Source organism: Pectinophora gossypiella, unplaced genomic scaffold, assembly GCF_024362695.1.
Source record: "Pectinophora gossypiella unplaced genomic scaffold, ilPecGoss1.1 Pgos_143, whole genome shotgun sequence".
Classification (NCBI taxonomy): Eukaryota; Metazoa; Arthropoda; class Insecta; order Lepidoptera; family Gelechiidae; genus Pectinophora; species Pectinophora gossypiella.
Window position 1 is genome coordinate 5,001 of NW_026063232.1, and position 15,446 is coordinate 20,446.

Consider the following 15,446-nt stretch of genomic DNA (forward strand, 5'->3'; position numbering starts at 1 on the left):
GGTTACTGTTTAACAAAATGTTGTAAGCCTTCAGGGGCTCCGCTATTGGATACGGAGATCCTTCCAGTTCACAACAGCTTATAAAATTTTAAACATATACAATACACTTACAAGTATAATCAATTAAATGCAAACATAATTCTTAAAATACCTAAGCAAAATAGTAAACTTATATAAATTCAATCATATATTATTATCAGTTACAACCATAACTACAAAATAATTTTAAAAAGAAAATAACACAAGTAATAATAAGTAAGAGAAAAGAGAATATAAAATAATTAATGTAAGTATAATTTATTACATTTTGCTGGCAACTAAAAGTAAAAGGTGTACAAAGAGTCATTCGTTGAACTTTTTGAGCGCGTTAATGATGATTGTTACATATTTAACAAAAGATTGAATAGTCTCCTGTTTCTTTATGAGCTCAGTGAGCTGATAGGGGGGCACGCACAGATATCGGCAAATACTCTCATGGTTATTTCTATGTATACCAAATGCGGGGCAATCCCGGAGGAGGTGGTCAAGTGTTTGAGAAGTAGCATTATCACATGGGCAATGATCATTGTCCTTGATCCGAAACCTGTATAAATAAGCCTTATGGAACCCGTGACCCGACAGATATTGGGTGAGTTGGAATGAAGTTGTGGTGCTCTTCGCTAATTCATGAATATCCTCGAGGCTGGGTAAGATCCTCCTGGTGTGTTCGCCTTTCTCCGTGCTCTGGTATCGCGCTAACCACTGCTCGCGCCCACGGCTCCTAATCTTTCCAGTGACGTATGAAATGGGGAAGCGTGTGTAATCAGGGGCCCGATGTAGTCTGGCGGCTGAGTTGGCCTCTCTATCCGCCTCCTCATTGCCAGTCACCCCAGAGTGACCTTTGACCCATGTAAGTGTTATTGTGCTAGTGTTTTTGTGTTCGTGTATAATTTTGTGTATCTGTGTAACAAGTGGGTGTGTGTTGTTCCTATCTGCAATAGCGTATAGGGAGGAGAGCGAGTCGGTGTAAACAATAGCTCCACGATAACTCTTTTTGATGATCCACTCGCATGCGCGAAGCAGCGCGAAAAGTTCCGCTTGGAAAACGGTACAACTATCGTGTAGTTTAAACTTTCGAGATGTTCTAGACGGAGAGCAATCCGGGTCGAAACAAACGAATGCGCACCCTACCGAACCATCCTCCTGCTTACTGCCGTCCGTGTATATCTGGACCATAGAGGAACTACTGGGTCCAGTCTCCGTCAAGTTGGGAGTTGGACGGAGGTCAATGGTTACTCGATTGGCAGGATGCAGGAGGTCCCGAATCGGGGTCGGCCTCTCAAGGGTGATGTCACTGGGTAAGTAATTCGTAGTGCCCTGTAGTTTGGTCTGTTCTCGTTCCCATAGCTCCAGGACGCGTATATCTAAGGGAGTGAATCGCGCTAATGCAATCGCCATGGGTGTTGAAATGGTTCTAAAACCTTTAATAGCTCGTATGGCAAATCCACGCTGCACTCCCAGTAGTTTCTTGCGAACGTAGCTTTTGTTAGCGATGTGTCCCCAAATGCCAGCGGCGTATGCTATAATCGGTTCAATGACCTGCCGATAGATCGTGGATATGTTTTCTGGGTGTGGCCCCCAAGTAGGTCGGCAGAAGACACATAATCTGTTGAAGATCTTTGCAGCCTTTTCAGTGATGTAGCGCACGTGTTCTCGAAAGAGCAGTTTCTCATCGATTATTACACCTAGCAATTTGATGTGATGAGAAAAGGGCAGCTTGTGTCCATCCATATCAACCTGTGCAGTCTTGGCTTTAGGGGTAAAGGCTATTAGTTGTGTTTTAGTAGGGCTAAATGTCAATTTGACACTTCTGCCCCACTCCGCGATAGCTGTAAGGGCGCGGTTAGTGGCATTTTGCAGCTCCGTGACCCCCGCCGCCGCAACCACCAACAGGACATCATCCGCGAAGGCCTGTAGATGACAACCAGCAGGTAGCTGCATATCCAGCAGCTCATCCAGAATGATATTCCAGAGTACTGGTCCGCAGGTGGATCCCTGAATGCAGCCCCTGGACATTGCTTTAGCAACCCGATACCCCGCGTAATCCAGCACCACTTCTCGATCCCGAACATAGTCGGCGATAAGCCCAAAGATGTTAGCGGGACAGCCGATCGTCCGAAGTCGGTGAAACAGCGCCGGCCACCACGCATTGTCAAAGGCCGCCTTGATGTCTAGTGACACCATGACGGCCTGCTCCTTGCGTTCACGTGCTAGACGAACCCTGTCAAGTGCGGTGTTGATTGCCTCTACCGTATTGGTTTGTTCCCTAAACCCAAACTGCAAGGGATTGACTTTCCCCTCACGGTAGGCCGTGTAAGTCACTCTCTTTATAAATAACTTTTCAAGGAGTTTCCCAAACACAGGTATGAGGCCGATTGGGCGAAAAGATCCCAACTCGCCATAGTTAGACTTGCCCGGTTTGGGAATGATGCGCACATAAGCCCTCTTCCACTGTCGAGGAAAGTACTGAAGGCTGAGGCACCGGTTCATGACCTGCGTAATCAATTTAGGGTATTCCCTGGCAAATTGGTGACAGATATCGGCAGTAAGGTGGTCATGTCCTGGAGCTTTTGCCGGATTCATATACTTCAGGTATTCCATGATTTCCTCTTCAGCGAAAGGAGGGTCGTCCGGGGCATCAGGGAGAACTGCAGTCTGAGATCTCAGCCGATGGTGCCTGTCCTCGGTATCCGGTGAGTCGTCAGGGTAGAAGTGATCTAGGAGAGCCCGAGCCGTCTCCTCCCCATTGGTGGTAAATCGCCCTCCAACATCAAGGGTGGCAGGTGGCTGTCTAGGGGTGGTTTCCTTGAGGAGTCTGTTGGTAAGCGACCAGACGTTCTCTTTAGTCTGCAGTTGGCAAAAATCTCGGAAACTTCGAGTAGATTCCTCTCGAAGTTTCTGTGCATACTGCTCCTTCTTCGTCTGCCGCTCGGCCAGCAGCCCCTCCAGAGGCAAACCCCGTCTACTTGCGTCATGGATTCGGCGATGTAGTTGTACCAGCTTGATCTTGGCGATTTCCAAGTCATCGTTCCACCAAGGTGGCTTGTATTTGTGACCCCCGCCGTTAATCCGCATTGATGCTTCGCAAGCCGCCTGAATGACTCCCGTGAACTCGTCAATAAAGTTGTCGAGCTCACAAGGGCTCATCTCTGGTATGATTTTATCCAACAAGTCGGAGTTTGCCATGTTCGTGTGAAGTGATTCCTTAAACAGCGGCCAGCAGGCCCTGTCAGCCTTGTATTTGAAGGTCGATCCACCAGTACCTCTCCCGTGGATCGTCGAGCCAGAGATGCTGAACTCAATGGCGTTATGTTGCGATGAGGGGCACAAGTCAAGGTTCACCTTCCATCCCTCAATGTTACCGAACACGTCCCCGGAGGCAAAGGTTATGTCTATGATGGACTTCCTTAGTCGGCCGTGTGTGATTGTTTCGAAAGTAGGCGTGGTGCCCGCATTGCATACATGCATACCATTACCATGAATCACATCGACAACATCCCTACCTCTTGGATTCGTGACATCGCTACCCCAGATGGAATGCCAGCCGTTAAGATCCCCGCCCACCACGCGACGAACCCCATCGGTGGAGTGAAGGAAGAAATCCAGCTTATTGAGAGTATCCGATTCATCATTATTAGGTTCGACATACACCGAGGTCAGATATAATCTGCTATTGTCCGCCCGTTGAAGCTGTACTACACATAAGTTTGGACTTGAAAATTGAGACATGCTTAAGACGAATCCGCAGTCACGCTTAGCAAAAATGCAAGCCTTAACCCGTCCGCCATTGGAGTGTTGGTAGATATCTAACCCCTGAATAGACTTAACTATATCCCCAGAGCCAGTATACGGCTCAGAAATAAGAGCGAAATGGAACTTGCCAGCCATGAAGGACCGAACAAGTTCGTGCTGACTATGCTTGGATCTATCTAAATTGCACTGCACTAACTTTATGTTATTCGGAGCCATAATCAATGCGGTTAGATATTCTGTCCTTCATGGCTCGCAGTCGGGGGCAGTTGACAGAAGTAGCTCTGTGCTGTGTGTTCTGGGTGGCTTTGAATTTGTTGTTATGTGTCGAGCAATTGACACACTTGGGAGCACCTCGTTTTTCTCTAATGGGGCAGCCCTCCACCTGATGGGTGGGGTCCGCGCAATAGGCGCACGGGGAAGAGTCAGCAGAGCAATTCGCACGGGTGTGACCGAATTGTAGACATTTAAAACACTGCCGGAAGGGCGAAAAGTCTTCAGCGTGGGTGCGCTGGTGATCTATTCTGACCTTCCCCATGTCCATAATCTGACGCCACACTCTAGGATGAGCTACAAAAACAGCGTTGTACAAGGCAGAGTTGCGATTCTTTCGCTTAAATCTGAGTTTTAGGTCATCGGCCTCCCTAATAAGACCCTGTAACTCCTCATTTTGGCCCTTAACAATATCCACCAGATGGTCCTCCGGGATATCGCCGGGGATGCCCTTGAAAATAACCATGGGTCGAAGAGTATGTGCCGGTTCCGCGCTTACCTCTTTAGATCCCTGGAGACGTTCGAGGGCGTCGTCGCGTTCTTGTACGTTCTGGAACTCCACTCGTAACTTGTTGTTGGAGACTGGTTGAATCTTCAGCGGAGCATACTTGGTCCTCTTGAAGTCGGCTCCTCGTCGCAGCGACTCGAGGACCTCCTGTCTGGACTTGATAGGAACCGTCGATGCAACGATGATTGCGGGTCTCGTGATGGGTCTTGGGGGGGTGGGGATGGGCGCGTTAGAGTCCGCGTTGGTCCATGCAGGTCGCGCGTGTTTAGCCATGCCCCCGGCAATCTCACTGTAGGATGGGCGAGCACCAGGTGATGATGGTTGACTTTTAGTGAGTGTTTTGGTGATCTTCCTCACTTCCTCTCGCACACAAGCAGCGATTTCCTTTTTGAAGTCATCTCGTGCTGTAGGAGTCATAAGTTCCGGTGTGATGGGATTGCCGCCAGCAGCTGAGGTTTTGGTGCTGGCCCTGATGAGAGTTGGAAGGATCCTGGTAGCTCCCCTTATGTCTTCGGCCGTCTTGGTGATAAGCCGCTTATTAGTCGCAGTGACGCTCTTGCCCTCATTGACTGCTTTGATGATGCGAGCAGTCAAATTCTCCAGGGTGGCCAGGTATGAATCCACATCCTGAATGCCGAATATGTCCTCGATCTGAGTGGCCGGCCCCCTACCCGTAGATGTAGTCGGGAGGGGTGCGGGGGTTGAGTTGTCCGAAAGAGCGTCTAGAAAAGCTGCCTCTGACGCTTCGGGTCTAGTTTGGCTTCGCTCCTCCATCTTGGTATTGTCGTTGGTCTGCGACATCGATGTCCCCAGCTTGTAGGTGTTTGTTGCACCGATCACTAAAGTCACCAAGGTTGCACCAATCACCTAAGACACTGAGGTTGCACTGGTCACCTAAGTCACTGAGATTGCACAAGTCGCCGCGGCCGGCAGGACTCGGCAGGACCGGCCGGCAGGACTCGGCAGGACCGGCCGGCAGGACTCGGCAGGACCGGCCGGCAGGACTCGGCAGGACCGGCCGGCAGGACTCGGCAGGACCGGCCGGCAGGACTCGGCAGGACCGGCCGGCAGGACTCGGCAGGACCGGCCGGCAGGACTCGGCAGGACCGGCCGGCAGGACTGGCCGGCAGGACTCGGCAGAGCCGGCCGGCAGGACCGGCCGGCAGGACTCGGCAGGGCCGGCCGGCAGGACTGGCCGGCAGGACTCGGCAGGGCCGGCCGGCAGGACCGGTTGGCAGGAGTCGGCAGGGGCGGCCGGCAGGGGCGGCCGGCAGGGGCGGCCGGCAGGGGCGGCCGGCAGGATCTGCCGGCAGGGGCGGCCGGCAGGATCTGCCGGCAGGGGCGGCAGGACCCGGCAGGACCAGCCGGCAGGGGTCGGCCGGGGTGGCAGGACCAGCCGGCAGGGGTCGGCCGGGGTGGCAGGACCAGCCGGCAGGACCAGCCGGCAGGGGTCGGCCGGGGTGGCAGGACCAGCCGGCAGGGGTCGGCCGGGGTGGCAGGACCAGCCGGCAGGGGTCGGCAGGGACGGCAGGACCGGCCGGCAGGGGTCGGCAGGGACGGCAGGACCGGCCGGCAGGGGTCGGCAGGGACGGCAGGACCGGCCGGCAGGGGTGGCAGGACGCGGCAGGGCCGGCAGGATATCTCGCACTGTACACTAGTGATCTCTCCGGCGGTCGGGAACCGACTGATGGTTAGGTTAGGTTAGGTTAGGTTAGGTTAGGTTAGGTTAGGTTAGGTTAGGTTAGGTTAGGTTAGGTTAGGTTAGGTTAGGTTAGGTTAGGTTAGGTTAGGTTAGGTTAGGTTAGGTTAGGTTAGGTTAGGTTAGGTTAGGTTAGGTTAGGTTAGGTTAGGTTAGGTTAGGTTAGGTTAGGTTAGGTTAGGTTAGGTTAGGTTAGGTTAGGTTAGGTTAGGTTAGGTTAGGTTAGGTTAGGTTAGGTTAGGTTAGGTTAGGTTAGGTTAGGTTAGGTTAGGTTAGGTTAGGTTAGGTTAGGTTAGGTTAGGTTAGGTTAGGTTAGGTTAGGTTAGGTTAGGTTAGGTTAGGTTAGGTTAGGTTAGGTTAGGTTAGGTTAGGTTAGGTTAGGTTAGGTTAGGTTAGGTTAGGTTAGGTTAGGTTAGGTTAGGTTAGGTTAGGTTAGGTTAGGTTAGGTTAGGTTAGGTTAGGTTAGGTTAGGTTAGGTTAGGTTAGGTTAGGTTAGGTTAGGTTAGGTTAGGTTAGGTTAGGTTAGGTTAGGTTAGGTTAGGTTAGGTTAGGTTAGGTTAGGTTAGGTTAGGTTAGGTTAGGTTAGGTTAGGTTAGGTTAGGTTAGGTTAGGTTAGGTTAGGTTAGGTTAGGTTAGGTTAGGTTAGGTTAGGTTAGGTTAGGTTAGGTTAGGTTAGGTTAGGTTAGGTTAGGTTAGGTTAGGTTAGGTTAGGTTAGGTTAGGTTAGGTTAGGTTAGGTTAGGTTAGGTTAGGTTAGGTTAGGTTAGGTTAGGTTAGGTTAGGTTAGGTTAGGTTAGGTTAGGTTAGGTTAGGTTAGGTTAGGTTAGGTTAGGTTAGGTTAGGTTAGGTTAGGTTAGGTTAGGTTAGGTTAGGTTAGGTTAGGTTAGGTTAGGTTAGGTTAGGTTAGGTTAGGTTAGGTTAGGTTAGGTTAGGTTAGGTTAGGTTAGGTTAGGTTAGGTTAGGTTAGGTTAGGTTAGGTTAGGTTAGGTTAGGTTAGGTTAGGTTAGGTTAGGTTAGGTTAGGTTAGGTTAGGTTAGGTTAGGTTAGGTTAGGTTAGGTTAGGTTAGGTTAGGTTAGGTTAGGTTAGGTTAGGTTAGGTTAGGTTAGGTTAGGTTAGGTTAGGTTAGGTTAGGTTAGGTTAGGTTAGGTTAGGTTAGGTTAGGTTAGGTTAGGTTAGGTTAGGTTAGGTTAGGTTAGGTTAGGTTAGGTTAGGTTAGGTTAGGTTAGGTTAGGTTAGGTTAGGTTAGGTTAGGTTAGGTTAGGTTAGGTTAGGTTAGGTTAGGTTAGGTTAGGTTAGGTTAGGTTAGGTTAGGTTAGGTTAGGTTAGGTTAGGTTAGGTTAGGTTAGGTTAGGTTAGGTTAGGTTAGGTTAGGTTAGGTTAGGTTAGGTTAGGTTAGGTTAGGTTAGGTTAGGTTAGGTTAGGTTAGGTTAGGTTAGGTTAGGTTAGGTTAGGTTAGGTTAGGTTAGGTTAGGTTAGGTTAGGTTAGGTTAGGTTAGGTTAGGTTAGGTTAGGTTAGGTTAGGTTAGGTTAGGTTAGGTTAGGTTAGGTTAGGTTAGGTTAGGTTAGGTTAGGTTAGGTTAGGTTAGGTTAGGTTAGGTTAGGTTAGGTTAGGTTAGGTTAGGTTAGGTTAGGTTAGGTTAGGTTAGGTTAGGTTAGGTTAGGTTAGGTTAGGTTAGGTTAGGTTAGGTTAGGTTAGGTTAGGTTAGGTTAGGTTAGGTTAGGTTAGGTTAGGTTAGGTTAGGTTAGGTTAGGTTAGGTTAGGTTAGGTTAGGTTAGGTTAGGTTAGGTTAGGTTAGGTTAGGTTAGGTTAGGTTAGGTTAGGTTAGGTTAGGTTAGGTTAGGTTAGGTTAGGTTAGGTTAGGTTAGGTTAGGTTAGGTTAGGTTAGGTTAGGTTAGGTTAGGTTAGGTTAGGTTAGGTTAGGTTAGGTTAGGTTAGGTTAGGTTAGGTTAGGTTAGGTTAGGTTAGGTTAGGTTAGGTTAGGTTAGGTTAGGTTAGGTTAGGTTAGGTTAGGTTAGGTTAGGTTAGGTTAGGTTAGGTTAGGTTAGGTTAGGTTAGGTTAGGTTAGGTTAGGTTAGGTTAGGTTAGGTTAGGTTAGGTTAGGTTAGGTTAGGTTAGGTTAGGTTAGGTTAGGTTAGGTTAGGTTAGGTTAGGTTAGGTTAGGTTAGGTTAGGTTAGGTTAGGTTAGGTTAGGTTAGGTTAGGTTAGGTTAGGTTAGGTTAGGTTAGGTTAGGTTAGGTTAGGTTAGGTTAGGTTAGGTTAGGTTAGGTTAGGTTAGGTTAGGTTAGGTTAGGTTAGGTTAGGTTAGGTTAGGTTAGGTTAGGTTAGGTTAGGTTAGGTTAGGTTAGGTTAGGTTAGGTTAGGTTAGGTTAGGTTAGGTTAGGTTAGGTTAGGTTAGGTTAGGTTAGGTTAGGTTAGGTTAGGTTAGGTTAGGTTAGGTTAGGTTAGGTTAGGTTAGGTTAGGTTAGGTTAGGTTAGGTTAGGTTAGGTTAGGTTAGGTTAGGTTAGGTTAGGTTAGGTTAGGTTAGGTTAGGTTAGGTTAGGTTAGGTTAGGTTAGGTTAGGTTAGGTTAGGTTAGGTTAGGTTAGGTTAGGTTAGGTTAGGTTAGGTTAGGTTAGGTTAGGTTAGGTTAGGTTAGGTTAGGTTAGGTTAGGTTAGGTTAGGTTAGGTTAGGTTAGGTTAGGTTAGGTTAGGTTAGGTTAGGTTAGGTTAGGTTAGGTTAGGTTAGGTTAGGTTAGGTTAGGTTAGGTTAGGTTAGGTTAGGTTAGGTTAGGTTAGGTTAGGTTAGGTTAGGTTAGGTTAGGTTAGGTTAGGTTAGGTTAGGTTAGGTTAGGTTAGGTTAGGTTAGGTTAGGTTAGGTTAGGTTAGGTTAGGTTAGGTTAGGTTAGGTTAGGTTAGGTTAGGTTAGGTTAGGTTAGGTTAGGTTAGGTTAGGTTAGGTTAGGTTAGGTTAGGTTAGGTTAGGTTAGGTTAGGTTAGGTTAGGTTAGGTTAGGTTAGGTTAGGTTAGGTTAGGTTAGGTTAGGTTAGGTTAGGTTAGGTTAGGTTAGGTTAGGTTAGGTTAGGTTAGGTTAGGTTAGGTTAGGTTAGGTTAGGTTAGGTTAGGTTAGGTTAGGTTAGGTTAGGTTAGGTTAGGTTAGGTTAGGTTAGGTTAGGTTAGGTTAGGTTAGGTTAGGTTAGGTTAGGTTAGGTTAGGTTAGGTTAGGTTAGGTTAGGTTAGGTTAGGTTAGGTTAGGTTAGGTTAGGTTAGGTTAGGTTAGGTTAGGTTAGGTTAGGTTAGGTTAGGTTAGGTTAGGTTAGGTTAGGTTAGGTTAGGTTAGGTTAGGTTAGGTTAGGTTAGGTTAGGTTAGGTTAGGTTAGGTTAGGTTAGGTTAGGTTAGGTTAGGTTAGGTTAGGTTAGGTTAGGTTAGGTTAGGTTAGGTTAGGTTAGGTTAGGTTAGGTTAGGTTAGGTTAGGTTAGGTTAGGTTAGGTTAGGTTAGGTTAGGTTAGGTTAGGTTAGGTTAGGTTAGGTTAGGTTAGGTTAGGTTAGGTTAGGTTAGGTTAGGTTAGGTTAGGTTAGGTTAGGTTAGGTTAGGTTAGGTTAGGTTAGGTTAGGTTAGGTTAGGTTAGGTTAGGTTAGGTTAGGTTAGGTTAGGTTAGGTTAGGTTAGGTTAGGTTAGGTTAGGTTAGGTTAGGTTAGGTTAGGTTAGGTTAGGTTAGGTTAGGTTAGGTTAGGTTAGGTTAGGTTAGGTTAGGTTAGGTTAGGTTAGGTTAGGTTAGGTTAGGTTAGGTTAGGTTAGGTTAGGTTAGGTTAGGTTAGGTTAGGTTAGGTTAGGTTAGGTTAGGTTAGGTTAGGTTAGGTTAGGTTAGGTTAGGTTAGGTTAGGTTAGGTTAGGTTAGGTTAGGTTAGGTTAGGTTAGGTTAGGTTAGGTTAGGTTAGGTTAGGTTAGGTTAGGTTAGGTTAGGTTAGGTTAGGTTAGGTTAGGTTAGGTTAGGTTAGGTTAGGTTAGGTTAGGTTAGGTTAGGTTAGGTTAGGTTAGGTTAGGTTAGGTTAGGTTAGGTTAGGTTAGGTTAGGTTAGGTTAGGTTAGGTTAGGTTAGGTTAGGTTAGGTTAGGTTAGGTTAGGTTAGGTTAGGTTAGGTTAGGTTAGGTTAGGTTAGGTTAGGTTAGGTTAGGTTAGGTTAGGTTAGGTTAGGTTAGGTTAGGTTAGGTTAGGTTAGGTTAGGTTAGGTTAGGTTAGGTTAGGTTAGGTTAGGTTAGGTTAGGTTAGGTTAGGTTAGGTTAGGTTAGGTTAGGTTAGGTTAGGTTAGGTTAGGTTAGGTTAGGTTAGGTTAGGTTAGGTTAGGTTAGGTTAGGTTAGGTTAGGTTAGGTTAGGTTAGGTTAGGTTAGGTTAGGTTAGGTTAGGTTAGGTTAGGTTAGGTTAGGTTAGGTTAGGTTAGGTTAGGTTAGGTTAGGTTAGGTTAGGTTAGGTTAGGTTAGGTTAGGTTAGGTTAGGTTAGGTTAGGTTAGGTTAGGTTAGGTTAGGTTAGGTTAGGTTAGGTTAGGTTAGGTTAGGTTAGGTTAGGTTAGGTTAGGTTAGGTTAGGTTAGGTTAGGTTAGGTTAGGTTAGGTTAGGTTAGGTTAGGTTAGGTTAGGTTAGGTTAGGTTAGGTTAGGTTAGGTTAGGTTAGGTTAGGTTAGGTTAGGTTAGGTTAGGTTAGGTTAGGTTAGGTTAGGTTAGGTTAGGTTAGGTTAGGTTAGGTTAGGTTAGGTTAGGTTAGGTTAGGTTAGGTTAGGTTAGGTTAGGTTAGGTTAGGTTAGGTTAGGTTAGGTTAGGTTAGGTTAGGTTAGGTTAGGTTAGGTTAGGTTAGGTTAGGTTAGGTTAGGTTAGGTTAGGTTAGGTTAGGTTAGGTTAGGTTAGGTTAGGTTAGGTTAGGTTAGGTTAGGTTAGGTTAGGTTAGGTTAGGTTAGGTTAGGTTAGGTTAGGTTAGGTTAGGTTAGGTTAGGTTAGGTTAGGTTAGGTTAGGTTAGGTTAGGTTAGGTTAGGTTAGGTTAGGTTAGGTTAGGTTAGGTTAGGTTAGGTTAGGTTAGGTTAGGTTAGGTTAGGTTAGGTTAGGTTAGGTTAGGTTAGGTTAGGTTAGGTTAGGTTAGGTTAGGTTAGGTTAGGTTAGGTTAGGTTAGGTTAGGTTAGGTTAGGTTAGGTTAGGTTAGGTTAGGTTAGGTTAGGTTAGGTTAGGTTAGGTTAGGTTAGGTTAGGTTAGGTTAGGTTAGGTTAGGTTAGGTTAGGTTAGGTTAGGTTAGGTTAGGTTAGGTTAGGTTAGGTTAGGTTAGGTTAGGTTAGGTTAGGTTAGGTTAGGTTAGGTTAGGTTAGGTTAGGTTAGGTTAGGTTAGGTTAGGTTAGGTTAGGTTAGGTTAGGTTAGGTTAGGTTAGGTTAGGTTAGGTTAGGTTAGGTTAGGTTAGGTTAGGTTAGGTTAGGTTAGGTTAGGTTAGGTTAGGTTAGGTTAGGTTAGGTTAGGTTAGGTTAGGTTAGGTTAGGTTAGGTTAGGTTAGGTTAGGTTAGGTTAGGTTAGGTTAGGTTAGGTTAGGTTAGGTTAGGTTAGGTTAGGTTAGGTTAGGTTAGGTTAGGTTAGGTTAGGTTAGGTTAGGTTAGGTTAGGTTAGGTTAGGTTAGGTTAGGTTAGGTTAGGTTAGGTTAGGTTAGGTTAGGTTAGGTTAGGTTAGGTTAGGTTAGGTTAGGTTAGGTTAGGTTAGGTTAGGTTAGGTTAGGTTAGGTTAGGTTAGGTTAGGTTAGGTTAGGTGAGGTTAGGTTAGGTTAGGTTAGGTTAGGTTAGGTTAGGTTAGGTTAGGTTAGGTTAGGTTAGGTTAGGTTAGGTTAGGTTAGGTTAGGTTAGGTTAGGTTAGGTTAGGTTAGGTTAGGTTAGGTTAGGTTAGGTTAGGTTAGGTTAGGTTAGGTTAGGTTAGGTTAGGTTAGGTTAGGTTAGGTTAGGTTAGGTTAGGTTAGGTTAGGTTAGGTTAGGTTAGGTTAGGTTAGGTTAGGTTAGGTTAGGTTAGGTTAGGTTAGGTTAGGTTAGGTTAGGTTAGGTTAGGTTAGGTTAGGTTAGGTTAGGTTAGGTTAGGTTAGGTTAGGTTAGGTTAGGTTAGGTTAGGTTAGGTTAGGTTAGGTTAGGTTAGGTTAGGTTAGGTTAGGTTAGGTTAGGTTAGGTTAGGTTAGGTTAGGTTAGGTTAGGTTAGGTTAGGTTAGGTTAGGTTAGGTTAGGTTAGGTTAGGTTAGGTTAGGTTAGGTTAGGTTAGGTTAGGTTAGGTTAGGTTAGGTTAGGTTAGGTTAGGTTAGGTTAGGTTAGGTTAGGTTAGGTTAGGTTAGGTTAGGTTAGGTTAGGTTAGGTTAGGTTAGGTTAGGTTAGGTTAGGTTAGGTTAGGTTAGGTTAGGTTAGGTTAGGTTAGGTTAGGTTAGGTTAGGTTAGGTTAGGTTAGGTTAGGTTAGGTTAGGTTAGGTTAGGTTAGGTTAGGTTAGGTTAGGTTAGGTTAGGTTAGGTTAGGTTAGGTTAGGTTAGGTTAGGTTAGGTTAGGTTAGGTTAGGTTAGGTTAGGTTAGGTTAGGTTAGGTTAGGTTAGGTTAGGTTAGGTTAGGTTAGGTTAGGTTAGGTTAGGTTAGGTTAGGTTAGGTTAGGTTAGGTTAGGTTAGGTTAGGTTAGGTTAGGTTAGGTTAGGTTAGGTTAGGTTAGGTTAGGTTAGGTTAGGTTAGGTTAGGTTAGGTTAGGTTAGGTTAGGTTAGGTTAGGTTAGGTTAGGTTAGGTTAGGTTAGGTTAGGTTAGGTTAGGTTAGGTTAGGTTAGGTTAGGTTAGGTTAGGTTAGGTTAGGTTAGGTTAGGTTAGGTTAGGTTAGGTTAGGTTAGGTTAGGTTAGGTTAGGTTAGGTTAGGTTAGGTTAGGTTAGGTTAGGTTAGGTTAGGTTAGGTTAGGTTAGGTTAGGTTAGGTTAGGTTAGGTTAGGTTAGGTTAGGTTAGGTTAGGTTAGGTTAGGTTAGGTTAGGTTAGGTTAGGTTAGGTTAGGTTAGGTTAGGTTAGGTTAGGTTAGGTTAGGTTAGGTTAGGTTAGGTTAGGTTAGGTTAGGTTAGGTTAGGTTAGGTTAGGTTAGGTTAGGTTAGTTAGGTTAGGTTAGGTTAGGTTAGGTTAGGTTAGGTTAGGTTAGGTTAGGTTAGGTTAGGTTAGGTTAGGTTAGGTTAGGTTAGGTTAGGTTAGGTAGGTTAGGTTAGGTTAGGTTAGGTTAGGTTAGGTTAGGTTAGGTTAGGTTAGGTTAGGTTAGGTTAGGTTAGGTTAGGTTAGGTTAGGTTAGGTTAGGTTAGGTTAGGTTAGGTTAGGTTAGGTTAGGTTAGGTTAGGTTAGGTTAGGTTAGGTTAGGTTAGGTTAGGTTAGGTTAGGTTAGGTTAGGTTAGGTTAGGTTAGGTTAGGTTAGGTTAGGTTAGGTTAGGTTAGGTTAGGTTAGGTTAGGTTAGGTTAGGTTAGGTTAGGTTAGGTTAGGTTAGGTTAGGTTAGGTTAGGTTAGGTTAGGTTAGGTTAGGTTAGGTTAGGTTAGGTTAGGTTAGGTTAGGTTAGGTTAGGTTAGGTTAGGTTAGGTTAGGTTAGGTTAGGTTAGGTTAGGTTAGGTTAGGTTAGGTTAGGTTAGGTTAGGTTAGGTTAGGTTAGGTTAGGTTAGGTTAGGTTAGGTTAGGTTAGGTTAGGTTAGGTTAGGTTAGGTTAGGTTAGGTTAGGTTAGGTTAGGTTAGGTTAGGTTAGGTTAGGTTAGGTTAGGTTAGGTTAGGTTAGGTTAGGTTAGGTTAGGTTAGGTTAGGTTAGGTTAGGTTAGGTTAGGTTAGGTTAGGTTAGGTTAGGTTAGGTTAGGTTAGGTTAGGTTAGGTTAGGTTAGGTTAGGTTAGGTTAGGTTAGGTTAGGTTAGGTTAGGTTAGGTTAGGTTAGGTTAGGTTAGGTTAGGTTAGGTTAGGTTAGGTTAGGTTAGGTTAGGTTAGGTTAGGTTAGGTTAGGTTAGGTTAGGTTAGGTTAGGTTAGGTTAGGTTAGGTTAGGTTAGGTTAGGTTAGGTTAGGTTAGGTTAGGTTAGGTTAGGTTAGGTTAGGTTAGGTTAGGTTAGGTTAGGTTAGGTTAGGTTAGGTTAGGTTAGGTTAGGTTAGGTTAGGTTAGGTTAGGTTAGGTTAGGTTAGGTTAGGTTAGGTTAGGTTAGGTTAGGTTAGGTTAGGTTAGGTTAGGTTAGGTTAGGTTAGGTTAGGTTAGGTTAGGTTAGGTTAGGTTAGGTTAGGTTAGGTTAGGTTAGGTTAGGTTAGGTTAGGTTAGGTTAGGTTAGGTTAGGTTAGGTTAGGTTAGGTTAGGTTAGGTTAGGTTAGGTTAGGTTAGGTTAGGTTAGGTTAGGTTAGGTTAGGTTAGGTTAGGTTAGGTTAGGTTAGGTTAGGTTAGGTTAGGTTAGGTTAGGTTAGGTTAGGTTAGGTTAGGTTAGGTTAGGTTAGGTTAGGTTAGGTTAGGTTAGGTTAGGTTAGGTTAGGTTAGGTTAGGTTAGGTTAGGTTAGGTTAGGTTAGGTTAGGTTAGGTTAGGTTAGGTTAGGTTAGGTTAGGTTAGGTTAGGTTAGGTTAGGTTAGGTTAGGTTAGGTTAGGTTAGGTTAGGTTAGGTTAGGTTAGGTTAGGTTAGGTTAGGTTAGGTTAGGTTAGGTTAGGTTAGGTTAGGTTAGGTTAGGTTAGGTTAGGTTAGGTTAGGTTAGGTTAGGTTAGGTTAGGTTAGGTTAGGTTAGGTTAGGTTAGGTTAGGTTAGGTTAGGTTAGGTTAGGTTAGGTTAGGTTAGGTTAGGTTAGGTTAGGTTAGGTTAGGTTAGGTTAGGTTAGGTTAGGTTAGGTTAGGTTAGGTTAGGTTAGGTTAGGTTAGGTTAGGTTAGGTTAGGTTAGGTTAGGTTAGGTTAGGTTAGGTTAGGTTAGGTTAGGTTAGGTTAGGTTAGGTTAGGTTAGGTTAGGTTAGGTTAGGTTAGGTTAGGTTAGGTTAGGTTAGGTTAGGTTAGGTAGGTTAGGTTAGGTTAGGTTAGGTTAGGTTAGGTTAGGTTAGGTTAGGTTAGGTTAGGTTAGGTTAGGTTAGGTTAGGTTAGGTTAGGTTAGGTTAGGTTAGGTTAGGTTAGGTTAGGTTAGGTTAGGTTAGGTTAGGTTAGGTTAGGTTAGGTTAGGTTAGGTTAGGTTAGGTTAGGTTAGGTTAGGTTA

The 15,446-nt window shown here is 45.1% G+C and overlaps 1 protein-coding gene across 1 annotated transcript; it reads right to left on the reverse strand.

Moving 5' to 3' along the window:
* Positions 1-3,994: 3,994 nt before the first annotated feature.
* On the reverse strand, positions 3,995-5,344 carry LOC126380856 (uncharacterized). The gene has a single exon (XM_050030442.1). The coding sequence runs from the start codon at positions 5,342-5,344 to the stop codon at positions 3,995-3,997; it is 1,350 nt and encodes a 449-aa protein (XP_049886399.1).
* Positions 5,345-15,446: the final 10,102 nt, after the last annotated feature.

What these genes read in the sequence shown, in the direction of transcription:
- LOC126380856 (XM_050030442.1), bottom strand. Translation starts at nt 5,344, where the DNA reads ATGGAGGAGCGAAGCCAAACTAGACCCGAAGCGTCAGAGGCAGCTTTT.